At 41.0% G+C, this 27,297-nt stretch overlaps 1 protein-coding gene across 16 annotated transcripts in view; it reads left to right on the top strand.

Moving 5' to 3' along the window:
• Nucleotides 1–27,297, top strand: part of C2H2orf76 (chromosome 2 C2orf76 homolog) — a 154,089-nt gene that overhangs the window by 100,310 nt on the left and 26,482 nt on the right. For 2 of the 16 annotated variants that reach the window (XM_070768917.1, XM_019973885.2), the window contains one exon: nt 6,084–6,256. The exons of the other annotated variants lie outside the window; for them this stretch is intronic. In XM_070768917.1, coding sequence (XP_070625018.1) covers nt 6,084–6,160 — 77 coding nt within the window. In that variant the 3' untranslated portion in view covers nt 6,161–6,256. Of the gene's footprint in view, nt 1–6,083; nt 6,257–27,297 lie in introns of those variants that run through there. 16 annotated transcript variants of the gene reach the window in all.

The raw sequence follows: 27,297 nt of genomic DNA, 5'->3' as shown, positions 1-27,297 counted from the left end.
AACATAAAAAATACTTCAGCCCTGTTAGTAATGAGAGCAATATACATGAAAATAGAGACTAAATTTTATGTAGCTTACTACTTTAGTGATTAAGAATTAGAGGCTGAAGTCAGAGTGCTTGGGTTAGCAGCTTGACTGCCACGTACTGTCTGGGTGACCTTAGACAAGCAATAATTTAAGACTAGCAGACACGGAGAATGGTGGTTGTATCTGAAGGAATGTTAGAAAATGGATGTTCCCTTGTACTACTGTTGGGAAGGTGTATTATCTCTAACTTTGTTGATCAATTTTACCAGTAAGACTTTCTCAAACTTACTAAGTAATTTTCTGTCATATCTATTACCAAGCCAACAGAAGTATGCTTCCTCAACTCTGTGACTCCTCCAAGGTTGTGGTCCTTCCTGGTTTGAGATTCATTGATGTAGAGCTTTATTGAATGGAAATAGAAAATGTATTGTGTGATGCCATTTTTATTTTTAAATGTATGTATTTACATGTCTGTATATGTATATGAAGAAGAGATCATATACTAAAATTATAAAAATGCTTTCCCTGGGTGGTGGCATTGCTAGCAATTGTTTTTTTCTTTATTCTCCATTTATCTAGTTGTTCTTGTAATTTAAACTTTCTTTTATAATTTACATGTATTACTTATAAAGTAAGGGCCCAATTTTAAGGAATCAACTCCTAAATTTAGGGAAAATTGGTTTGAATGATGGCTCTGCATCTGTGACCTTCTGGAAGCCATTTAGAGTCTCTGAACTTCTACTTCGATTTCTGTAAAATGAAACAGAAATAATAAACCTATTTCAGAGGGTTGTCATAGGGTGAAGTAAAAGAATGTATATGAAAGCATCTGGAGCAATGCATGTAAACGCCCTCAAAAACACTTCATTTTATTTGGAAACCATTTTGGAGAAAGCAATTGACAAATGTTTTGAATTTGTTAAAATCTCAAGTTGTTGGTTTAATTGTCATCAATTTCAGACTTATATAACAAACCACCTATAAAGGTATAAATCAAATCACTTTTTTTTTTTTTTTTTTGGTCGTTCTTGTTTTAAGGCCATATAGATCTTCGATCAGAATCAGATCATTTTCATGGGTTCTCCACTGGTTTCAGGTTGTTACTTCAAACAGTTCTCATGCCCTGGCAAGTCTGTAGCCCTGGATGAGGGTGTCTTCCATCCCTGTTGGGAGCAACCCCCTCTTCTGCATGTTCCCCTTTGTTGCTGAGAGCAGTGTTTCTGTACCCTTGAGAACAAGCCACAGTTATTACTCATGGGGAAGGAGGTGATGGCCCCTGGAGAGCAACAAAAAACTCTAAGTGGGAGTAGAGTTGTAAAAGCAGTACTTGAAATGTGTGATTTTTCTAGGGAATTTTCCCTCCCTTGCTGCTGTGCCTGGTTAGGTTTTTAAGAGGTTTTAGGAGAAAAATTCTAAGTCATCGCTTTCTCCCTTCTTACCACTTGATCTTGCTGTAGAGCTGTCACTCTGCCATCACAGCCAGTTGCCATGGGAATAAGGCCAGTGTAACAAATGTATCATTATGACTTTTCTGTAAAAATCATGAAAGGAAAAGAAAGACTGTGAGGGGGGAAATTAGGGGAACAAACTGGTTTGAAGATTTCTTTTCTCACCAAGAAATTCTCTAGCCTTTTATCTACATTGCAGATCCCAATTGTATATTCTACGCTCGATGTCAGGGGAGGTTTTTGCTTGTGGATTTAGTCCTGAAATACATCAATAAAAAGATTTGTTTTGTGGAAGAAGGCCTTACCTAGAATTGTTATTTATAATTTAAAGATCTTGTTGTTAACAGTTGTGGTTTTATGGACTAATTCCCCTAAGTAATAAATTTTCATGTTAAATATTTTTGGGGTTATATTTTATCTCTTTGATTTTGCTGCATTCTACTATTGCTATCTTTTGAATTGTCTCCGGTTTAGGAAAGAAACTGAAATAGGGTAACTCTTCTAAAGTCAGTTGTGTTTTACTGGAAATATTTTAAAACAAGACACAGTCTGGCAGACTCTAAGTGCTCACCTCTGGGAAGAGTTCGCATCAGGCCACGTCTTGGAATAATTCCCCAGTTCCCTGTGGCTTGTTTTCACTTTGTGCGTCACTCCTCTATTGTCTGCCCACAACCGAAACCCAGTCTCGGTGCCCGGCCCCTCCCGGTGATCTTGGCTAGGCAGCTCAAATTGTAGGATTCCTTGGCTCCGCTTCTTTATCAGGATCATATATGATTAGTGTTTCCTGAAGGTTTGAGTCCCTTTCCCATCCTTTTTTAGGTAGTCATATCTTGAGGCATACATGCTTTCCTGCTTTGACAGCGTGTTTAACTGGCTGTTCATGTTAACATCACAGCAGCGATGATCTGGTACTTGCTAAAATAGGTGGCAGGCCCTGGGAATTTGGGATCCCAGAGAAAGAAGATGAGAAGGAACCTTCCAGACATGATTCGTCCCTTTTTGCTCTCCTCTCGGGCTTCCCTGGTAGCTCAGATGTAAAGAATCTGCCCGCCGATGCAGGAGACATGGGTTTGATCCCTTGGTCAGGAATATCCCCTGGAGAAGGGAATGGCAACCTACTCTAATATTCTTGTCTGGAAAATTCCATGACCGAGAAACCTGCAGGGCTACAGTCCATGGCGTCACAAAGAGTCGGACATGACTGAGCGACTAACACTTTCACTTTGCATGCTGTTGTGGAGATCACAGTGTCCAGTCTATCAAAGGTCAGATGTATTTCTATATTTGTTTTCTCCAAACTATAGTTTGAAATCTTTCTCAACCAGCTTGAAAACAGATTCTCAAGCAAATAAGAAATAAAAGACACACGGTTGTTTGGAACTACTTGTTGGATTGTTGACCTCCTTTGGCAAAAAGTTAGAAATATAACAGCTGTGGGCATGGTTTTGAATGATTTGTAGATTAGACTTTTGTGAAACTTGCAAGGATGAGTCCTGGACCCAGGCGAGACAGTGAAACTTTGTCCTTTTGGTGTCAAATTGCTGCAGAAATCACACCTTGCCCTTCCTGGATTTTTTTTTTTTTTGCCAATAATCTGGAGTTATTATTCACATTACAGCCTGCTCTGATCATTAATTGTCTGTATTGCAGTCAGGACACTTTTCTCAGCCTCTTTCTCGGACGACAGTTGCTGTGCTGCACACAGCTTTGATATGAGGCTCGGGATTTAGAAGCCATACAGTAAATCCTTGTTGATAGATGGGTTTATTGAAATAAGTTAGTTGAGGAGTTTAAGTATATTATACTCAACTTTCCTGAGATTTTTGCATTTAAAATTGGTTTTTCTTCTTTTTAAAAAAAATTTGAAGTTATTATTTTCCCATTCAAGGTGTATATATGTGCATTTTATAATGGAAACATTATAAAATTCTTAATAATTAATTTCATATCCAACATTTGAATGTCCTGGCTTGTGTTCATTTCATTAAACTTGAAAGTCAGTATTAAAATGATCCACAAATGTATTTGGAGAGTTCTTACTTGGTTTCACTTGCTAGTAAGACAAAGGGATGAGCTGGTGGTATATTTATTGGATTTGAGAATGCACATTCATTTCCCATTCACATGCCAGGGCACTATGCACCTGCGTGCATGGCCGCCTGCAGCACATTTAATTTAAAATCAGGTGCCCTAGGGGACCAGCATGTGGTAGACTTCCTGAGGGTTCTTCTGGAGCCATTTTAAATAGAATTTGGGATAATGGAGGAAAGGGTGATTATGTAGAAGTCTTGAAAATCTTTTGTAATTTGTTTTCACTGTAATTGGCAAGTAAATTTTCAGTCTAAATACGTGAAATCATTGTTTCAGACATTTTCAATAGGGTTATGTAGATTTAATAAAAAACATAATATTCTGTTTCTGCTTAAGAAATGTTACTAAAATTTAAAATCCACCTTATGTCTTTCTTTTGAATGTTCAAAGCAGCTAACTCCTAATTTGTGTGTTATTCTCCAATTTGTTAAGGGTGAACATTTTTATCAACCTGGACCATTTGAATTTAACCCATTTGTCAATCTAGTTTTCCTGAAAAAAATTCATTCATCTGAAAATAAAATCTTTACCTTAGATGACCTCATTTTTAAGCCTGTAGTATATAAATAATGGATTGATCTATAACTTAATTAGACCCAAGAGAACTTATGTGTCAAAACAGAAATGCTTTGTCAGTTCTTTCTATACATTCATTTAATTCTAAACCCATTATTGGTATCCTGAAGAGCCGTAAGATGTACTAGTTTCTCAAAAGGGGTACAGATAAATGTCAACTGCGGTTAAGTGAAAATGGTAATTACAGTTAGTGTGTATTGAGCAAAGTGCTGTGTGGGCAAAGCACTGTGTAAAGTTCTGTATGTAAATAGCACATTGTGTATGAAATCTTGCATTGTGATTATTAAGAACAGGGGACTTTTGCTTATTCTCCTAACATCAGGAGGAGGATATTAGAATCACTTGCAAATTATGTAGGTCTACCTTTGGGCTTGCTTCTCTTCAAAAAAGGAGCTTTTTATTTAAAGGATAGATCTCAGAATATCTTCTCTTTGAATACTGAATTTTTTGAAGCCCCCTTTTCAACTTTTTACTAATTCCTAGTCTAGAGCTCTTAGCTGTTAATTTAAATGCCATTTTCTTGTAAAATTTAACTGTACATTAACTTACTATTTGCCCAGGGTGCATTTGTATACAGCCCCTCTCATCAATTCCCAGTTTCTTTCTGCTGTGTTTTCCCTGCTTGCCTACACACACACACACTCAGGCTTATTGTAACAAGAGTTCATAATATGATTTTTATCAAGATTAACCTTCGTTTAATCTTGAATATATAAAAGGGCTGGAATGAGGATCTGAGACTCTGGGTGATTTTATTTTCTTCTTTCAACATTTCCATATTTTCTGTAAAGACCACAGGAATTTAGGTTTGAGAAACATTAAATTTGGTATACTTAAAACCAGCAAAAACATTTTTAATGAAATGTTATGCTAAGCTCTTTAATTTCATTCTTCTGTGATAAATTCTAATGAAGAGATGAGAGCTTTAAACTGGGAGACCAGTGGTAATCCTTGGCATCCTTCCTGATTATCCTATTTATTTGGCTTGAAGAGTTTCACTTGTCTGTTTTTAGAGAATATGTTAATTGAGTGATCAGTATTCATTACAAATAATCTTGTCTGTTTTCTTGTCAAGATTCTGAAGGCCCTTTTGCTCTTTCTGTAAAAGCTAAGCAGGCTGTATTAACTTCTGATTTAATTTAAAAAATGTGGAACTGTTGGTGCAACACCTTAAAGAATTGCATGTTTAATAATTGGAAGGCTTTCCATCAGATTTGTCTCCAGTCTGAATTAATAATGTTGCTGACTTATTGTTTTAGAAGACAGAGTCCTTGACCTGCTAGGTTGAAAGAATTGTGACTGCTCTGAACCTTTGTGGGTCCTTTAGCTGTGCCATATCCCTTGTGAATAATTAGAGGTATTTGAAGGTATTGCGGTAGAAGCCAATTTGTGTCTTTCACTTTGCATATTGTTGAAGCCTCATGAATTAGTCATAAGCGGGCAAAAAATTAACTTCTTCAGACACATATTTTGATGGGTCATGAGGGAGAATGTAAAGTGATCTGTAAAATATTCTACTGATCCTCTAAGTATTAAATTATTATACCTACAGGCTAATTTCAGAGGGGGGAGAAAAGAGTTTTCATCCTCCTTCAGGAACAGAGTAACACATTTGGAAAAAAAAATAATGGCTTATTATTTCTAGGATTGTCAAGAGGACTATAAATGAACAATTTTATGATTTCTTGGAAACCAGATTCATGTGTTAACTCTTGTTTTTAATTTTTTTGGTTATTTTTCTTTTTACTTTTAAATTGGTTGAATTCTAGATTCTCGTACTTAAAACTTCTTGGTGATTTTGTGAAATGTGAAACCATACTTGTTTTTCTAACTTTAGGCCTTGGAAGCACTGAATCAATGAAATATGGATTTCCATACTTATTTAAAATCTAGTTTTACATTAAAATTTTTTTCCATTTTCTATTTTTCTTTTTTTTTCAGCCAGTGAAACTGAAATTGCATTCTTCTGTGAAGAAGACTATAAGAACTACAAAGCTAATCCCATTTCATCCTGGTGAAAACCTCACAGAGCTTTCTTTTTTGCATACTTGTATTAAGCTCTTTATTCCACTAGTGAGTTTCTGAAATTGACAAATAAACTTAAAAAAAATTAATCCAAGCCTCTGCCGTTTGAGGTAAAATCTGTGGTGTGTTCTCTCTGTGCAGGTCTCATTTCTTTCTTTCTTGTTGTGAAATAATGTGTTTATTTATGGGAAAAACATCTGGTTTTAAGTGAAAGAAATAATTATTCAAAAATCACCATGGAGTGTTGGCTCTTTAGTTAGAATTTGTTTCTCTAAATTAGAGGTCATTTTGGTGACTTGCATGTTGGATTCTTTAAAAAAGATTATAAGACCAAGGTCATTCTCTTTTATTTTGTGTTTTCTCTAAAGTTTCTAATTAGAGCCCCTGTTACTATCTTTGTCTAGCAGGGATTCTTATGACCATGAATGCCATCTTTTCACTCACTGTGATAAACACCACCACACATGAAATTAAACTGGGTATATTTTAGGGAGGTTTTCTGATATAAGAGTTTCTTCTTTCTTTTCATGTTACAGCCCACACAAATAACATTGCCGAAATGTGTTTTTCTGAGCTATGTTTCCTGACTTCAGGAGCAAACTATAATAGAATCAAACTCATTTATTTGGAGAGAGGAGGTAGCAGGAAGTTTGCACTTCTGGAAGGAGATTGTCCATTGAGAACAAGTCTAAGTCATGGATGATACATTCTTTCAAAATAATACTTTGATGTCTGACTACCAGCATCTGAAGAATAGTGGATTCAAGGGGCCCTCTCAGCCAGCATGTATCTAATCAGAACTCTGAGAGAGGTTAGTTGGCTCTAGAATTGTTCCATGAAGCCTTAAATTGCTAGTAAGGCTTCATTGTGGTGAGGCTAATATAAGAAAATCTATTCTGCTAAAACAAACAAACAAACAAACAAAAACAAAACTTGAAAGTCTGGTTAACATAGCCAGAAGATACGTTGCTTTGTTTAAAGGCAAAGCACTGGGAGTAGAGGAAGGTAAGGGCAGAAAGTAGCTAGGCCTTATGTCATGCTGAGGAGTTGGAACTTTACCTAGTAGGTAGTTGGGAGCCAATGGAAAGATTTAAACAGGTAAATTACATGATTAGATTTGTATATTAGAAACTAAGCTTTGGCAGCAGTGTCCATATGGCAGAAGGACTAGAAGATAGTTGTCATAGACCAGGTGAAGGTTGCAAGGCCTCAACCTAGGACCCAACAGAGGGGAGGGAGAAGAGGAGACCTTGCTGAAGTATTGCTAACCTTTGGTCATGCATTGGATGGCAGGCATTGTGTTAGGTAGCTACATGTGTTATTTAATTTTTACCACAATTCTTTAAGGGGCTTCCCAGGGTGGCACTAGTGGTAAAGAACCTGCCTGCCAGTACAGGAGACATAAGAGACACAGGTTTGATCCCTGGATTGGGAAGATCCCCTGGAGGAGGGCATGGCAACCCATTCTAGTATTCTTGCTTAGAGAATCCCCTGGACAAAGGAGCCTGGTGTGGGCTGTGGTCCATAGGGTTGAAAAGAGTCAGACATGACTGAAATGATTTAGCATGCACAGCTCTTTAGTCTTGATAGTATCATATCTATTTATAGATGAAGAAATTAGGGCCCAGACAGGTAGTAACTTACCCAAGGCAACACAGTGCACTGTGAGTGGAGCCAGGTCTGTCTTAAATTTTTGACCTTGCCCATTTTATCCTGTGGCCTCCTAGGAGAGCTATGAGGTAGAATCTTTGGAACTTGCTGAATGGCTGTTATGGAAGGTGTAGAAGAAGGAGGAAAGGAGACTTTAATTCTTCCAGATTCTTGCTGGAGCAAGTGACTGCATTGATGGTGACAGCCTGAACCCAAACAGAGAGTTAAGTAAGTAGAAGAATAAGTTAAAGCATATTCAGTTTGATTATTTTTCAAACACTCAGTATACCCACACTTTTTTTTCTTTTTTAATAAAAATTAAGCATTCTTTACCTGTATGTTTTCTTTTTAACAAATAATGCAAAAATATGTAGGTATGTCTAATCCTTTGTTTTGGCCTATATTTATTTTCCTTATTAGAAAGTTGCATATAGCCTTTCCTCACTTGTAAACACAGATGTAAAAGTCAGAAATTAAAATATTATTGTGACTAAGAAGGATTTTTACCATGAGTGAAAGATTGGTTTAAAACATAAAAATTTACCATTGTACATAGTTTGCAAAATCTATAAAGAAGAAGGAAATTGTGCTATCTCAAGAGATGCCAGAAAGAAGCATATGATGATGTGCAACGCCATGTGTGAATAACAGTAGAACAGAGTCTCCCTAACCTGATGAAGGTTACCCACAGGAAACACACTAATGGAGAAGTGCTTAGCAAACCTGTGAGATGAACGGGACGGGGAGGACCACTATTACCAGTACGATTCAGAATGGTCCTGCCTCATACTGCAGCCAGTGCATAAGAAAAGTAGTGAGAACCACAGGCGTTGGAAAGGAGGAGACAAAACATTTGCAGGTAATATGATTGCAGGAGAATCAACTGACAAGTTATAAGAACTAACAGGAGACTTTGAGTGCTTAATGAGCTTAAAATGTGCACAAAAGCTATAAAACTGTTAACTAGAAGATATAAGAGACCTAAGTAGAGAAATACTACACATTCATAGATGGAAACTTTGGTGTGTAGTAAAGATGTTGATTTATATCTAATCTGTAATTTAGTGCAACCTCGGTAATTATATTGGGATTTGACAAATTGATTTTAAGGTTCATTTGGAAAAGCAAATGTATAAGAAGAGCCAAGATCAATTTGTAAAAACAAGGCATAGGGAGGATTGCCTACCCCGTGTCAAAATACTTTGTAAAACTGAAGTAATTAAAACAGCTTGATTGTGATACAGCAAACCAAAACATCAGTGAATAGAAACTGACTGATGTCTATGGAAACTTAGTATATAATAAAGGTGTTTATAATCAGTGGAAAAAAGATGGATATTTAGCACCTGCCTACACTCCAGTACTTTTGCCTGGAAAATCCCATGGACGGAGGAGCCTGGTAGGCTGTAGTCCATGGGGTCGCTAGAGTCAGACACGACTGAGTGACTTCACTTTCACTTTTCACTATCATGCACTGGAGAAGGAAATGGCAACCCACTCCAGTGTTCTTGCCTGGAGAATCCCAGGGATGGGGGAGCCTGGTGGGCTGCCATCTATGGGGTCTCACAGAGTCGGACACGACTGAAGCAACTTAGCAGCAGCAGGTCTTAAAAAAATGATTAAGGACCTTACTTCCTACCATTCACTGAAATTTCAGATGGACTAAATAAACATAAAAAAGAAATGAATTTATTAGAAAAAAAGTATTTTTATGACCTCAGGGTAAGGCTGGCTTTAAAACACAAAACGTGCAAATGCCATCATTTGCTGAATTTGATGTATTGGTATGAAAAACTATATTCTTCTCCCACCCTCTGCCAATATAAACAGATTGAAAGACAAAGACTGGGAAAAGCTACTTGCACATATAAGGTTGACAGAGGATTAGTTTCCAGAATATATGAAGAACTCTTATAAAAATCAATGGGAAAAGGACAAACCTGCAAGAGAAAAATGGATACATTTTGTACAGAAGAAATTTGTAAAAAAGGAAACATATGGCTTATAAAAATTTGAAAAGACACACATCCTGTGATTCAAGGAAATTAAAACAGTAGAGAGTCATTTTTATTCATCAAGTTGGCAAAAAGTTAAAGGTTTTGTTAGCAAGTATTGACAGTGATGTGTGCCTACACCGGGAGTATAAATTTGTGTGCAGTCAACTTAGTCAAGCAATTTGATGGACTGTCTGTTAAAATAACAAATGTGTGTCTTCTCTTGACCTAGCAGTTCCACTTCTTAAAATGAATCTCAAGGAAACCCTCTAAAGCCTGCAGAAGAAGGCATTTATAAAAGAATTGACTGCAGAATTATTTTTAGTAGAAAAACACTAAATGCTGTTAGTAGAGAGTAGCTAAGTGACATTTTGGAGAAGGCGATGGCACCCCACTCCAGTACTCTTGCCTGGAAAATCCCATGGACGGAGGAGCCTGGTGGGCTGCAGTCCATGGGGTTGTGAAGAGTCAGACATGACTGAGCGACTTCACTTTTCACTTTCATGCATTGGAGAAGGAAATGGCAACCCACTCCAGTGTTCTTGCCTGGAGAATCCCAGGGATGGCGGAGCCTGGTGGGCTGCCGTCTATGGGGTCACATAGAGTCGGACACGATTGAAGCAACTTAGCAGCAGCAGCAGCAAGTGACATTTGGTGTATCTATACTGTGTGTTGCTACTTAATCTAAAACAATGAGGGCCATTCATATTGCTTAGTGACATCTAAGCAATAATGTTTGATAATCTTTGAGACATCTTGATGGGTGAAATTGCAAAGGGTCTCAAACTGATGTCATTTGTTTTAAAAAGACACAAAGTGATAATATATATAATGTTATATATACGTGTGTATGTATGAATACACACATTGTATACACATATGTACATACATATACACGAAAGAACATACACCAAACTGATAACATTGATTACCCCGTGGTAGGGGCCTAGGATTGGGAGATGAAAGTGGTAAAAGGCTTTATCTGTAATATTTAAGGAGAATGTATCTGTGTTAAGAATTAGTAAAAACTAGTACACGTATAGAAATTAAAAGAGGCAGGAAAAGAACCCATCAGACAATTGCTATTAATATTTTGGCATATTCCACCTAGGTTATTTTTTCTATGTATTTTTTTAATGTTTCTGATCTTTTTGATGTGTTTGGAGTTATACAAGTAATACGTGCTTGTTAAAAACAACTCTAGAGGACTTTCCTGGTGGCTCAGGGGTTATGAATCCACCTTGCAGTGCAGGGGGCATGGGTTCAATCCCCGGTGCAGGAACTTAAATTTCACATGCTGTGGAGCAACCAAGCCTGTGAGCTGCAGACACTGAGCCCGTGCACTATGGCGTGCAAGTGCCACAACTAGGGAGTCTGTGGACAGTGATGAAAGATCCCCAAAGATGCCGCGGAGACTCAACGCAGCCCAAGTAAGATAACTAAAAACAACTCTAAGGTGAAATAAAATGCCCTTCAGCGGTCTCTTTTTGCATGACTTGGTGTTCATACTTAAGTTTTTTTTTTTTTTCTGCACATATATCAGTTTTTAAGTGTGCATTTTAAAACATTATCATTTGAATATTTTATTTTTTAATTGAAAATATTTTTATTTTTATTTTTTTTTACTTTACAATATTGTATTGGTTTTGCCATACATCAACATGAATCCGCCACGGGTGCACACGTGTTTCCCATCCTGAACCTCCCTCCCCGCTCCCTCCCTGTACCATCCCTCTGGGTCATCTCAGTGGACCAGCCCCAAGCATCCAGTATCATGCATCGAACCTGGACTGGCGATTTGTTTCATATATGATATTATACATGTTTCAATGCCATTCTCCCAAATCATCCCCCTCCTCCCTCTCCCACAGAGTCCAAAAGACTGTTCTATACATCTGTGTCTCTTTTGCTGTCTCGCATACAGGGTTATCGTTACCATCTTTCTAAATTCCATATATTTGTTAGTATACTGTAAAATACTCTCATATATATAGAAGTCTCATTTTCTTTCTTTTTAAAACCTTTATTTATTTTTGGCTGTGCTGGGTCTTCGTGCCATGTGTGGGCTTTCTCTAGTTGGAGCAAGTGTGGAATGCTCTCTAGTTGTAGTTCTCAGGCTTCTCATTGCGGTGGCTTCTCTTGTGAAGCACAGACTCTAGGGTGAGCAGGCTTCAGTATTTGCAGTACTTGGGCTCAGTAATTGTGGCTCAGGGGCTCAGTAGTTCTGGCACACGAGTCTACTTGCCTTGAGGCATGTGGAATCTTCCCAGACCAGGGATCACACTGGTGTCCCTTGCATTGGCAGGTGGATTCTTAACCACTGGACCACCAGGGAAGTCCTGGAAGTCTCATTTTCTTTTTGAAAAATCACTGTGCACCAGACACTGCATGTGTTTTATATATTAAGTCCTCGAGTTGGATAGAGCTATGAGTAGCTCCATCTGTGAAGTGGAGGTCATGATGCCCAGCTTACAGGATCTTAGTGTCAAGTGAGACACTGTCCACAGGGCACTCAATAGGCAGGGCCTGGTGTGGGGTAAGTGCTCATCGAGTGTCTTACGATACTCACGAATTGTGAAACCGTATCAGCTTCAGTTTGAAGCCCCAGACCCTGATGCACTCAGGTATTAAGCCACTTGCCCAAGGCCTAAAATCTGGAAGGTCAAAGAGCAGGTTTCTTCTGGCTTCAGATACCATGTTCTGCCACTCTTGAAAAACAAGGTGTGTTGGACACTTGGAGAAACATGATATGAAGGTTGTCAACCATGGGCTGAGAGGTGGTGTCCCATTTCTGTTGATTGTCACCCCTTCTCCAAGCATTTTGGCCATTCTCAGTTGAAGAGAACTTTCTGCCTCTTCTTGTGCCAAACAAACACACAGGCTCTAGCCCCACTTAATAACCACACCTAGTTTTATGTGTCTGAGGCTTTTTAACACAGCAAAGGTGTTTTATTTCCCTTCTCTTTCTGCCTGTTTTAGATACATGCAGGAGAGGTGGTGATGCTCTTGCCTATGTGGGACACCCAGAGAGCTGGCCTGGCCTGGGCCTCTTGGGAAATTGCTGCTCATTGCTAAGGAGGAGAGGGGAGGGAAAAATGAGGCTTTCTTACTTCCGGCATGCAGGGGCAGGGGCCAGAGGAGTCTGAGGCTGCTGAACCACATCTCAAGAACACAGAAAAGTCCAAGTAAGACAAGTAAGTCCAAGAATTTGGACTTGTTCATTTTTTCTTCACTGTGTGGGCATGCATGTGTGTTAGGGGAGGGGCTCTGATTATTGGTTATAGGCAGTTTCCTTTTTTTTTTACTCTTAAAACACTCTCATAGTTAATCAGGTTAGTTAGCAAAGGTAACTGAAGCAAGTCTATAGTTAATTCCTTGGTTTGAGGTGAACATTTTGAACCCCAGCATCATGATGGGGGGGCTTGGGTGTCTGAGGGCCTGGAAAATACCCGTCTTTCACTTTGAACCTCCTGCATGAAGCTCATGGCCACTATCGACCTTTCACTCAGCACTTCCAGCATGATAGAGAAGAGCATAGCTTTTGTCATTTCTCTCCATCAAGGGAGACGTATTTCTTCAATGAATCAGACCGAAGACCAGTTCTCCCATTCCCAGATGTGCATTTTGGGTTATAATACTAACACTGACCTTGGATAATGGCCCTTGGAGACTCATTTCTTTTTTGATTGTTAGTCAGTGAGAGGATTATATAATGTGCAATGACTTAAAAGAAAACATATAGGATATGTGTCATGCTGCCTTATGATGTGGGTTTTCTAGAGAGCAGTGACTCAACTCTTCTGTGCTTCTGGCTCTTCACACAAGTATTCAGTCAATAATGTCATTCATAGGCAGCAAGATTTAGGATGGAGAAAATCATTTCAGGTCCCAGGTGATGTCATACGACTCCTGAAATATGTGAAGGCATATGGTTTGGGGAATGCTGGGAATGCCTTAGAGATCAGGCCTTTGGTTTTAGCTTCATTCATAAGTCCAATACACAGGAAAAATGCCACCCCAAATAATACAATTTTTGTCGTTCATGAGTAAGTAGAGGCTCTGATTCTTTAACAGGACTAAGGCAAGTGATAAAGACAAGATTGTAGGGGCTTCTTCCCCCCATTTCTCACTTAGTGGGAAATGAGAGCGAGAAAGATCAAGGACTATTATCTGCATTCCTTTCTTTGTTCAGTCCTACTTAGTGAAAAACAAGAATCTCATTTAATTTCATCATTATTGCCTCTTTGCCTCTTCCTCCCTCACATGATCCCCAGTTTTGTGCTTTCTGCCATCAGACTGTACATCACCTGCCTACCCAACCCCTTGTTGCAGGACCCAGCACCAGTCCCGCTTACTCCTTGCAAACTCAGGTCAGCTTTTGGCTCATGCCAGTACTACTACTGTCATGATTTGGTATAGACAAGCCTTCCAGTACCATGGAGCCTTGCTGCTCGACTGTCTCAGCCAACTGCTTACTCTCATGTTCACACTTGAGCCATAGTTATCATCACTAATCATGTCCTGCTGCTGCTAAGTTGCTTCAGTCATGTCCGACTCTGTGAGACCCCATAGATGGCAGCCCACCAGGCTCCCCTGTCCCTGGGATTCTCCAGGCAAGAACACTGGAGTGGGTTGCCATTTCTTTCTCCAATGCATGAAAGTGAAAAGTGAAAGTGAAGTCACTCAGTCGTGTCCGACCCTCAGCGACCGCTTGGACTGCAGCCTTCCAGGCTCCTCCGTCCATAGGATTTTCCAGGCAAGAGTACTGGAGTGGGGTGCCATTGCCTTCTCTGAATCACATCCTAGTCCAAAACTTCTCAATATCATGCCTCTCATTCATCAACCACTGTGTACTGTCTTTCCAGTTCTTTCCCTCTGGTGCCCCCTCCTGCAGTTCTTCAGACTTGCAAGACGCCACCAGCATTGACTCTACTATCTTTTCACTGTCCTTCCTCCTAACCTACTGAGATTCTCTGGTCCTTTGGAGAAGACTCTTGCGAGTCCCTTGGACAGCAAGGAAATCAAGCCAGTCAACCTTAAAGGAAATCAACCCTGAATATTCATTGGAAGGACTGATGCTGAAGCTGAAGCTCCAATACTTTGGCCACCTGATGCGAAGAACTGACTCAGGGGAAGACCCTGATGCTGGGAAAGATTGAGGGCAGGAGGAGAAGGGGACGACAGAGGATGAGATGGTTGGATGGCATTACCAACTCAATGGACACGAGTTTGAGCAAGCTCTGGGAGTTGGTGATGGACAGGGAAGCCTGGCATGCTGCAGTCCATGGGGTCACAAAGAGTAGGACACTGAGCGACTGAACCGAACTGATAGTTGATTTACAATGCTGTGTTATTAAACAGTTGCAAGTGTATACAAGGTGATTCAGCTGCATATATATATGTGTGTATATATATATAGTAGTTTGTATTTGCTAACCCTGCGGGCCATGGGGTTGTGGAGAGTTGGACACAACTTAGCGACTGAACTCCCAAGTCCCCATGCTAAATTCTACCCTCTGCCTTCTCCACGTTTGCCTGGCTGGATAAAAACATGTGGGCTGACAAACCGTTTTGTTTGGTTTGTGACTGCTAAACTCAGGTGAGTTCCTAATGCTGCCCTGCAGTTCTTACGCTTCCCTAGTTCCATCACTCTACTTGGCCCTCAATTTTAACACCTCCTTTCCAACTTTAAGCTGCTATCACTGCTTCCTATTTCACTTGAGAAAATAGAAGTCATCAGAAGATAACTTGCTTCTGTCCCGCCAGTTACTGATGAATGAGAAGACTCCTTTCAAGTCTGGCCTCTACTTGTGTATCCATCCCTGCCTTTGAAGCACCACCACAGCACTTGGCCTCTCTCCCTCTCTTGTGTTGTCACATCTGCCCTGTACCCCAGATCGTTCCCACCAGTATATGAACATATAAACATGCTGTAGTGTCTCTCATCTTGACCCACAACAGTTGTCCCCTTTTCCCTTTACAGCAAAGTTCCTTAACAGAGTTAATCATACTCTCCTTTCCCCACTTTCTCTCTTCCCATTTTCCCTTGAACTCTAGTTGGGATTTCATCCCCATCACTGTACTGACTTGGGTCTGGTCAGGATCACCAGTGGATTCCCTCTTGCCAAAGGAGTATGATGCTTTGGCTTCAAATTACTGGGCCTATCACAAGCATTTGGTACAGATTCACTTGGCACCCTCCTGCTTGTGTTCATTCGGCTTTCTGGTGCTCCCCTGGCCACTCATCCTGATTTTCTTTACTGGTCCTTCCTCATCTTCTTTCCCTTTCTACTCCCTTGATGACCTCGTGCATCTCACAGTTTTAAATGACAACTAGATGCTGTGGACTCCTGATTTTTTAATAATTTTATTCATTCATTCATTTTTGGCTGCACTGTATCTTTGTTGCTTTGTGCGGGCTTTCTTTAGTTGCAGTGATGGACTTCTCATTGCAGTGGCTTTTCTAGTTATGGAGCACAGGCTCTAGGTGTAAGGGCTTCAGTAATTGCAGCACATGGGCTCAGTAGTTGAGGCTCCAAGGCATGTGGAATCTTCCCAGATCAGGGATTGATCCTGTGTCCCTTACATTGGCAGGCAGATTCTTATCTACTGCGCCACCAGTGGATAAGTTAGAAGTCCCTTCTAACTCTATCTACTCTTAAAAAATCTGTTTCTGGTCAGTCTGCTACCAGGCTGTCCCCACTATATAGAACTGTGCTGGCAATAGGCCAGCATAGATATTTCTTGAATGAATGCCTTTGGGACTATATCTGCATCTTAAAACTTTACAGACTCTTGAAGCTCATCTCTTAGCAAAGTAGACCCGAAGTAGATTGGATGAGTTCTAGACACTTTTTTACTTGAAGACAGTCATCTAGATTTGTATACTAATAGACTGGGCCCTGTAGTAATCGGCCAGCAGTCCTTAGGGCACATGTGTTTCAAATGGTATTGAGGAAATGAGATTAAAAATCTTGTTACAGTTGGTGTTTATTTGTCTGAACCTGGTGGCTGTCACACCTGCCTGTGCGTGCAGCTGACAGCTCTCTTCACTGTGCAGTCCCTGTGTGTGCCTGGAGGCCATCATGCACCTCGTGTGAGGGTTTTTTACCAGCTGGAAAAAAACACAGTGTTGAGTACTCACAATAGACAAGACAGGTGTCCTAGATTGTCATCTCTTTCTGTTTGAACCGTCCCTGGAAAGCTGAGTAGAAAACTGCACAGTGGATCCTACAACTGTACAAATTACAGCAGTATTTTTTCCCCTACTTGCCTTAAAGCAAAGTTTCTTGTTTTAAAAGTGACCTAGAAGTGAACTTGTGGTGACATTTAAAATTATACAAATTGAAAAAAGCAAATGGTACACTTCTGCCTGTATTGGAATTGTTTATCTTTCAGTGTTTGCTTTAAGCAAGTGTGAGCAGGAGGAAAGAGCATTGGCTCTGAAGTCAGCGCTGGGTTGGAAGGACAGACACACCGTCACGAGTACGGAGGTGTACCCTTGGGCAAGCCGCTCGGCCTCTCTGGGTCTCAGTCTCTTCTACTGTTGTTGTTTAGTCTCCAAGTTGTGTCCCACTCCTGTGACCCCATGGACTGTAGCCCTCCAGTCTCTGTCTATGGGATTTCCCAGGCAAGAATACTGAAGTGTGCTGCCATTTCATTCTCCAGGGGATCTTCCCAACCCAGGGATCGAACCTGTGTCTCCTGCATTGGCAGGCAGATTCTTTCCCACTGAGCCAGCTGGGAAGCCCCTTTTCTCCCATTACATGGAGCAGGGGGTGCGGGGGGGGATAATAATTCTGACTGCACAGGATTGCTCTGAGCTTTAGCAAAATGGCCTACTCAGTGCCTGGCATACAGATACTCTATTTTGGGAGGAACTATCATGTTGGCTGTTTCACAAAGAAGACCATTCATCCTATTTAGGGACAATCTAAACAGAGAATGGGGTTGTCCTACATCAAACACTGGGCAGTAGAGCCAAGCCTTTACAAGTATTTCCTGCTGCTTGCCAATTTTCTCTTGACCTGTTGGCTCCAATAATACAGCCCAGTAATGTTCTTGGGACCTGGTGAAGAATTCATTTTTCTTTTTCCAAGAAATCTTCCCATCTATTCCCTTTCCTGCAGAGCCTTGCCCTTGAATGCAGCTAACCATTAACAATGTTAAATGTTTCTTGTACCTGTCCCTTTTCTTCTGGTTGGCATTGTTCCCAGTTAGGATTGAGTTAATTGACAACAGCAGAACAATTTAAATGCCCCCTTTAAAAGAATAAGGACTATTCTTTTTCTATTCTCTGGATATAACTTGCTTAAAATGGGGATAAGGGCAGGAGTTGGTAGAATGAATGGATTCCAGAAAGGTGGATACAGAGGTTGTTCAAACAAATTTCATCTATGGGAAGAACAATTTTGAAAAGCAGATTTTGCCATTTGAATTTTCTAGATACCTGCTTGGGATTCTTTATTGGTGCTGATTAATTTCTGGCCATTAATGTGACGATCTTACACAGCAGCTCTTCCTCTAATGTAACATCATTCTTGCCCTTTTAGCCGATATCCACTGCAGACCAGAAGTCCAGGCAGCAGGGCAGGTAGAAGGAAATCCTCCGTGGACTCAGCGCCATCTGCCTGCTTTTCTGCCACCAGGTGTCAGCAGAGGCCGCTGGGCCTCCGAGTTGCCAGGGCAGAGAGGGCTGAGCCCTTTGTCAAAGACTGTGCTTAGTGGATGGGCTTTCCAGGAGGTGCTAGAGGTATAGAACCCACCTGCCAGTGCAGGAGATGGAAGAGGCGCGGGTGCGATCCCTGGATTGGAAAGATCCCCTGGAAGAGGGCATGACAACTCACTCCTATTCTTGCCTAGAGAATCCCATGGACAGAGGAGCCTGGCAGGCTACAGTCCATAGAGTCACAAAGAATCGGATGTGACTGAAGTGGCTTAGCAGCAGCAGCAGAAGGTAGGTTTGTACACCTATCAAGTCGGCCTTGCGGTACTTCAGCAGAAAGTCAAAGCCTTCAACCAGTAAATGATTTGTTGTACTCCTGTTCAAAATGATCCTGTGGTTTCTACTGCCTAAAATTTTAATTTGTTTCAGAAATCAGTGCCTAATGATTACAAAACCAATGGCTACTTTTAGTCAGTTGCACCTCTGTAATCTTCCTTATTTCTACAATGAATACCAGTAAGGTGTTCATGCTTCAGAAAATGCTCCTACTTATTTGTTGAGGATTATTTTTTGACGGTAAGGATCGAGAGGTGGCGAACAAGTCTTAATAGATCCTTTGTTAAAAGCTTCCAAGTATACTGCATTATGTTCGACTTCCTTTGTTCGGCTGAAGTTAGATGCTTAAGCCAGTTCCTTCCCAAACCAGTGATGTTTGTGAAAACATTCTACTTGGTGGAAGGCCTTGGGAGCTCTCTTTTTTTGAGCTTTAAAGCAGTGCCCACAGCTCCGGGAGCAAAGAGTGACTCGCACCTCAAGGACATAAAAATTACTTTGCACAAGGTGGTGTCTCTCTTCCCTTTTAAAGGCTGAATGTTCTCACACATGATTAGGCAATGCCTTTAACCCCTAACAGTTTACAAAAACCCCTGTGTTTGTTTCTGAATTATTTAAAACAATTTTTAAAACATCATTTTGAGTTAGTGAACAGAATTAAAAACCAATTCGGCATGATACAGAATTGCCTCTGTGGGTTCTCTTCATGGTTCGGCTTCAGTCTGGCCATTAGAAGAGAACTTTTTGTGTAAACAGAGGGCTGAGCTGGTGCTGGGAGTGGGGCCTAGAGTAGATTTTAAAACTTTAAAAAAAAATTCTCTATTTTTTGTTTTTGGCTGTGCTGGATATTTGTTGCTGCATGGGGGCTTTTTCTCGTTGCAGAGAGTGTGGGCTTCTCTTCATTGCTGTGTGTGGGCTTCTTGTTGTGGTGTCTTCTCTCGTTGAAGAGCACAGGCTTGAGGCACACAGTGGCTGCAGCATGGCACGAGGGCTCAGTAGTTGAGCGGCATTTGAGTCGTCCCGGACCAGGGATTGAACTGGTGTCCCCTGCTTTGCAAGGTGGATTCTTAACCGCTGGACCACCAGGGAAACCCCTGACAGTAGATTTGAAGTAGCAGTGTCTTTCTGTAGCTTTGGGGACTCTATTGGTGTCTAATTTCAGCCCCCAGTGCTGTCTATGTCACTCAGCTCTTTAATGCATGTACCGCAGCTGGTGGATGCTTCCAGACTAAGACATTGATGAGAGGCTTGGCAAAGTATAAGATGAAACACAGTAACTGAAAAGGAGGAGGAGAATTCTAAGAAGCCTATTGGATGTAGGAATGAGTCCAACCCTCCCCTACCTCTCCATTTTCCAAATTCTTACAGCCCTGGGATGAAAGGGGCTTCTCTGATCTAGTGAGCATTCTGTGGCCTTAGGTCTCCTATATTTCATGGAAATGTGTTGGGACCTACCTGTTGTGCAAAGGCCTGGTGACTGCCCTTCCTCAAGGTCTCCAGCACAAGGGGACACAGTAGTATAGAGACAGGAATTTGTGTGTGGTCCTCTGTATTCTCCCCTCTTCTTATTCTAAGATAGTTGGGCTCTTTGGTGTCCTAGCCCAGGGGTGCTTGAAGGGTTGAAAGCAGAAGCAACTTGAAGATAAATTCTGTAAGTCTTTCTTGAAAGCCTTAGCTGGTCAGGTACATTTTGGAAGGCACAGTGGGGGAGACTGGGAAGCTGGAGTGATTCTCCAAGACAGGAGGGGAATGGAGGCCTGTGAGTTCTACCATAAGCAGCTGTCTGCATTCTTGGGGCATGGCGGGTGGGTCTGACCTTGGAGACAAAGAGGTAGTTGTACACAGGGGAGCACTCCAACTCCACTCAAGACCGCAGGCTTCTCTATTCCTCATGAGAGCAGCCAGGTCGTTAGCCTCTCGGAACCACGTGGATTGAGATAACAGGCATCTCTGGGAAAGCAAGTATGAACCGAAGACTAAGAGCCCCAGAAATATTTTGCCCCAGGACCTTTGCGTAACCCTCAGGTAGGGGATAAGGAAGATTGGTAATGTCTGAGGTTGAACTTCAAGCCAGATAGGGACTTGAAATCAGACTTCAGGAAATAAAAAATATGAAATTTCTTTTACACATTATTTCATAATTGCAAATTCATACACGCTATACTATGAACTCTTTATTGACAAATTCAGACTTAAATTGAAGAAAGTAGGGAAAACCGCTAGACCATTCAGGTATTACCTAAATCAAATCCCTTAGGATTATACAGTGGAAGTGACAAATAGATTCAAGGGACTAGATCCTGATAGACAGAGTTCCTGAAGAACTATGGACTGAGGTTCGTGACATTGTACAGAAGGTGGTGATCAAGATCATCCCCAAGAAAAAGAAATGAAAAAAGGCAAAATGGTTGTCTTAGGAGGACTTACAAATAGCTGTGAAAAGAAGAGAAGTGAAAGGCAAAGGAGAAAAGGAAAGATAAATGCATTTGAATGCAGAGTTCCAAAGAACAGCAAGGAGAGATAAGAAAGCCTTCCTCAGTGATCAGTGCAAAGAAATAGAGGAAAACAATAGAATGGGAAAGACTAGAGATCTCTTCAAGAAAATTACAGATTTCAAGGGAACATTTCATGCAAAGATGGGCAAGATAAAGGACAGAAATTGTATGGACCTAACAGAAGCAGAAGATATTAAGAAGAGGTGGCAAGAACACACAGAGGAACTATACAAAAAAGATTTTCACGACCCAGATAATCACAATAGTGATGACTATGATGGTGATTACTCTAGGTGATCACTCACCTAGAGCCAGACAATCTGGAATGTGGAGTAAAGTGGCCCTTAGGAAGCATCACTACAAACAAAGCTAGTGGAGGTGGATGGAGTTCCATTTGAGCTATTTCAATACCTAAAGGATGATGCTGTGAAAGTGCTACACTCAATATATGAGCAAATTTGGAAAACTCAGCAGTGGCCAAAGGACTGGAAAAGGTCAGTTTTCATTCCAGTCCCTAAGAAAGGCAATGCCAAAGAATGTTCAAGTTCAGTTCGGTTCACTTAAGTTGCTCAGTCATGTCCAACTCTTTGCGACCCCATGAACTGCAGCATGCCAGGCCTCCCTGCCCATCACAAACTCCTGGAGCATACCCAAACTCATGTCCATTGGGTCGGTGATTGCATCCAACCATCTCATCCTCCATTGTCCCCTTCTCCTCCTGCCCTCAATCTTTCCCAGCATCAGGGTCTTTTCAAATGAGTCAGATAGCATCAGGTAGCCAAAGTAATGGAGTTTCAGCATCAACATCAGTCCTTCCAATGAATACCTAGGACTGATCTCCTTTAGGATGGACTGGTTGGATCTCCTTGCAGTCCAAGGGACTCTCAAGAGTCTTCTCCAACACCACAGTTCAAAAGCATCAATTCTTCAGCACTCAGCTTTCCTTATAGTCCAACTGTCACATCCATACATGACTACTGGAAAAACCATAGCCTTGACTAGATGGACCTTTGTTGGCAAAGTAATGTCTCTGCTTTTGAATATGCTATCTAGGTTGGTCATAACTTTCCTTCCAAGGAGTAAGCGTCTTTTAATTTCATGGCTGCAATCACATCTGCATTGATCTTGGAGCCCCCAAAATAATGCAAGCCACGGTTTCCACTGTTTCCCCATCTATTTCCCATGGAGTGATGAGACCAGATGCCATGATCTTAGTTTTCTGAATGTTGAGCTTTAAGCCAACTTTTTCACTCTCCTCTTTCACTTTCATCAAGAGGTTCTTTAGTTCTTCACTTTCTGACATAAGGGTGGTGTCATCTGCATATCTGAGGTTATTGAGATTTCTCGTGGCAATCTTGATTCCAGCTTGTGCTTCCTCCAGCCCAGCATTTCTCATGATGTACTCTGCATGTAAGTTAAATAAGCAGGGTGACAATATACAACCTTGAGGTATTCCTTTTCCTATTTGGAACCAGTCTGTTGTTCCATGTCCAGTTCTAACTGTTGCTTCTTGACCTGCATACAGGTTTCTCAAGAGGCGGGTCAGGTGGTCTGGTATTCCCAGCTCTTTCAGAATTTTCCACAGTTTACTGTGATCCACACAGTCAAAGGCTTTGGCATAGTCAACAAAGCAGAAATAGATGTTTTTATGGAGCTCTCTTGCTTTTTTCAATGATCCAGCAGATGTTGGCAATTTGATCTCCAGTTCCTCTGCCTTTTCTAAATCCAGCTTGAACATCAGGAAGTTCATGGTTCACATATTGCAGAAGCCTGGCTTGGAGAATTTTGAGCATTACTTTACTAGCGTGTGAGATGAGTGTAATTGTGTGGTAGTTTGAGCATTCTTTGGCATTGCCTTTCTTTGGGATTGAAATGAAAACTGACCTTTTCCAGTCCTGTGGCCACTGCTGAGTTTTCCAAATCTGCTGGCACATTGAGTGCACCACTTTCACAGCATCATCTTTCAGGATTTGAAATAGCTCAACTGGAATTCCATCACCTCCACTAGTTTTGTTCGTAGTGATGCTTCCTAATGTCCACTTGACTTCACATTCCAGGATGTCTGGCTCTAGGTGAGTGATCATACCATTGTGATTATCTGGGTCATAAAGATCTTTTTGGTACAGTTCTTCTGTGTATTCTTGCCACCTCTTCTCAATATCTTCTGCTTCTGTTAGGTCCATACAATTTCTGTCCTTTATTGAGCCCATCTTTGCATGAAATGTACCCTTCATATCTCTAATTTTCTTGAAGACATCTCTAGTCTTTCCCATTCTATTGTTTTCCTCTATTTCTTTGCATTGATCGCTGAGGAAGGCTTTCTTATCTCTCCTTGCTATTCTTTGGAACTCTGCATTCAAATGGGTATATCTTTCCTTTTCTCCTTTGCCTTTCATTTCTCTTCTTTTCACAGCTATTTGTAAGGCCTCCTCAGACAGCCATTTTGCTTTTTTTGCATTTCTTTGTCTTGGGGATGATCTTGATCCCTGTCTCCTGTACAATGTCACAAACCTCCGTCCATAGTTCATCTGGCACTCTATCACATCTAGTCCCTTAAATCTGTTTCTGACTTCCACTGTATAATCATAAGGGATTTGATTTAGGTCATACTGGAATGGTTTAGTGGTTTTCCCCACTTTCTTTAATTTCAGTCTGAATTCGGCAATAAGGAGTTCATGATCTGAGCCACAGTCCCTCCCGGTCTTCTTTTTGCTGACTATATAGAGCTTCTCCTCTTTGGCTGCAAAGAATATAATCAATCTGATTTTGGTGTGGGCCATCTGGTGAAGTCCATGTTTAGAGTCTTCTCTTGTGTTGTTGGAAGAGGGTGTTTACTATGACCAGTGAGTTCTCTTGACAGAACTCTGTTAGCCTTAGCCCTGCTTCATTCTGTACTCCAAGGCCAAATTTGCCTGTTACTCCAGATGTTTCTTGACTTCCTACTTTTACATTCCAGTGCCATATAATGAAAAGGACATCTTTTTTTGGGTGTTAGTTCTAAAAGGTATTGTAGGTCTCCATAGAACCATTCAACTTCAGCTTCTTCAGCGTTACTGGGAAGGGTATAGATTGGATTACTGTGATATTGAGTGGTTTGCCCTGGAAATGAACAGAGATCATTCTGTCGTTTTTAAGATTACATCCAAGTACTGCATTTTGGACTATTTTGTTGACTATGATGGCTACTCCATTTCTTCTAAGGGATTCCTGCCCACAGTAGTAGATATAATGGTCATCTGAGTTAAATCCCCCCATTCCAGTCCATTTTAGTTCGCTGATTCCTGGAATGTCGACCTTCGCTCTTGCCATCTTCTGTTGGACCACTTCCAATTTGCCTTGATTCATGGACCTAACATTCCAGGTTCCTATGCAATACTGCTCTTTACAACATAAGACCTTGCTTCTATCACCAGTCACACCCACAACTGGGTGTTGTTTTTGCTTTGGCTCCACCTCTTCATTCTTTCTGAAGTTATTTCTCCACTGATCTCCAGTAGCATGTTGGGCACCTACTGACTTGGGGAGTTCATCTTTCAGTGTCCTATCTTTTTGCCTTTTCATACTGTTCATGGGGTTCTCAAGGCAAGAATACTAAAGTAGTTTGCCATTCCCTTCTCCAGTGGACCACATTCTGTCAGACCTCTCCAGCATGACCCGTCCATCTTGGATGGCCCCACACGGCTTGGCCTAGTTTCACTGAGTTAAACAAGGCTGTGGTCTATGTGATCAGATTGGCTAGTTTTCTGTGACTGTGGTTTCAGTTTGTCTGCCCTCTGATGCCCTCTCTCAGCGCCTGCCATCTTACTTGGGTTTCCCTTACTTTGGACGTGGGGTGTCTCCTCACAGCCACCACTCTTGACCTTGGACGTGGGGTATCTCATCTCTGCCGCTTGCCTCCCCTGCACTGCATAGCCCCTGCTCACCACCCTGACTACCGCACAATTGCACTCACTTCACACGCTGGCAAAGTAATGCTCAAAATTCTCCAAGCCAGGCTTCAACAATATGTGAACTGTGAACTTCCAGATGTTCAAGCTGGATTTAGCAAAGGCAGAGGAACCAGAGATCAAATTGCCAACATCCGTTGGATCCTTGATAAAGCAAAGAGTTCCAGAAAAACATCTCCTTCTGCTTTATTGACTATGCCAAAGCCTTGGATTGTGTGGATCACAACAAACTGTGGAAAATTCTTGAAGAGTTGGAAATACCAGACCACCTGACCTGCCTCCTGAGAAATCTGTATGCAGGTCAAGAAGCAATAGTTAGAACTAGACATGGAACAACAGACTGGTTCCAAATCAGGAAAGGAGTTCGTCAAGACTGTATATTGTCATCCTGCTTATTTAACTTATATGCAGAGTACATCATGAGAAATGCTGGACTGGATGAAACACAAGCTGGAATTAAGATTTCCAGGAAAAATATCAATAACCTCAGATATGCAGATGGTACCACACTTATGTCAGAAAGTGAAGAACTAAAGAGCCTCTTGATGAAAGTAAAAGAGGAGAGTGAAAAAGTTGGCTTAAAGCTCAACATTCAGAAAACTAAAAGATCATGGCATCTGGTCCCATCACTTTATGACAAATAGATGGGTAAATAATGGAAACAGTGACAGACTTTTTTGGGGGGCTCCAAAAATAGTGCAGATGGTGACTGCAGTCATGAAATTAAAAGGTGCTTGCTCCTTGGAAGAAAAGTGATGACCAACCCAGACAGCATATTAAAAAGCAGAGACATTACTTTGCAAACAAAGGTCCGTCTAGTCAAAGCTATGGTTTTCCAGTAGTCAGGTATGGATGTGAGAGTTGGACTATAAAGAAAGCTAAGCAATGAAGAATTGATGCTTTTGCACTGTGGTGTTGGAGAAGACTCTTGAGAGTCCCTTGGACAGCAAGGAGAGTCAACCAGTCCATCCTAAAGGAAATGAGTCCTGAATATTCACTGGAAGGACTGATGCTGAAGCTGAAGCTCAAGCTCCAATACTTTGGCCACGTGATGCAAAGAACTGACTCATTTGAAAAGACTGATGTTAGGAGTGAAGGTAGGAGGAGAAGGGGATGACAGAGGATGAGATGGTTGGATGACATCACTGACTCTATGGACATGAGTTTGAGTAAGCTCTGAAAGTTGGTGATAGACAGGGAGGCCTGGCATGCTACAGTCCATGGTATCACAAAGAATCGGACACAACTCAGCGACCAAACTGAACTGAACTGAACACAGTATACCAGATTCATATAATCTAATGTTTAAGGAGGAGCAATGTAACCTCTTGGTTACCAACCAAAATGATAATTTAGTAAAAATGGAGAACAGAATTAAATTCTCCTGCCAAATTATCAAAAGAAACACCTATTTTTTTTTTTTTTGGGAGAATTAAAAAATATATGTTTATCTTACCAAGTTAAAAAAAAATAATGTCCGACAGTAGTAATGCCTTATACTAGCTTCCATCTCCTCTCTCTGGTCTCAAGTCCCCAAAGCAGCTACTTTAAACTCTTGATTAGTTCCTTCTGCTATTTTTCTTCATGTTTCATCTTATCTGCTCCTGTTCCTTTCCTTGATCTGCCCATTTGGGGAACAATCTATTGACTTTCTACTGTAGACGGGAATTGACTCACCTATTTTAAATAGATGAGGATTTAACTCTCTTATGCTCCTTTCACATTTCTATCCTTTATTTTCATGATTGTATACCATGATTATGCCTTTTCTTGGGAATTTGTAAATGCTTTCCCCCTTCACATGTATAGCATTTCCCCATCAGAGTGGTCTAAGGCTTTTGTTAGTTTTTTCCCAACTGCTGAAGCATATCAGATAACCTCTTCTCCGTGGCTTGCTGAATCTTAAGACCTCTATCCTGCTGTGACCGGATGGGCTGCTCCTTGGGTCTGCTGTAAAAATATTACAGGGGGCTATCATCTGGGGCTCCCTTCCTTGTTTTCCTGTCTTCTTGGTTCCTGAATGCTTTATCCTTTTTTGTCTCACTT

This window comes from Bos indicus, chromosome 2 (assembly GCF_029378745.1).
Source record: "Bos indicus isolate NIAB-ARS_2022 breed Sahiwal x Tharparkar chromosome 2, NIAB-ARS_B.indTharparkar_mat_pri_1.0, whole genome shotgun sequence".
Taxonomy (NCBI): domain Eukaryota; kingdom Metazoa; phylum Chordata; class Mammalia; order Artiodactyla; family Bovidae; genus Bos; species Bos indicus.
Note: the sequence above shows the minus strand (reverse complement) of the source record. Positions and strands in the feature narration are given on the sequence as shown.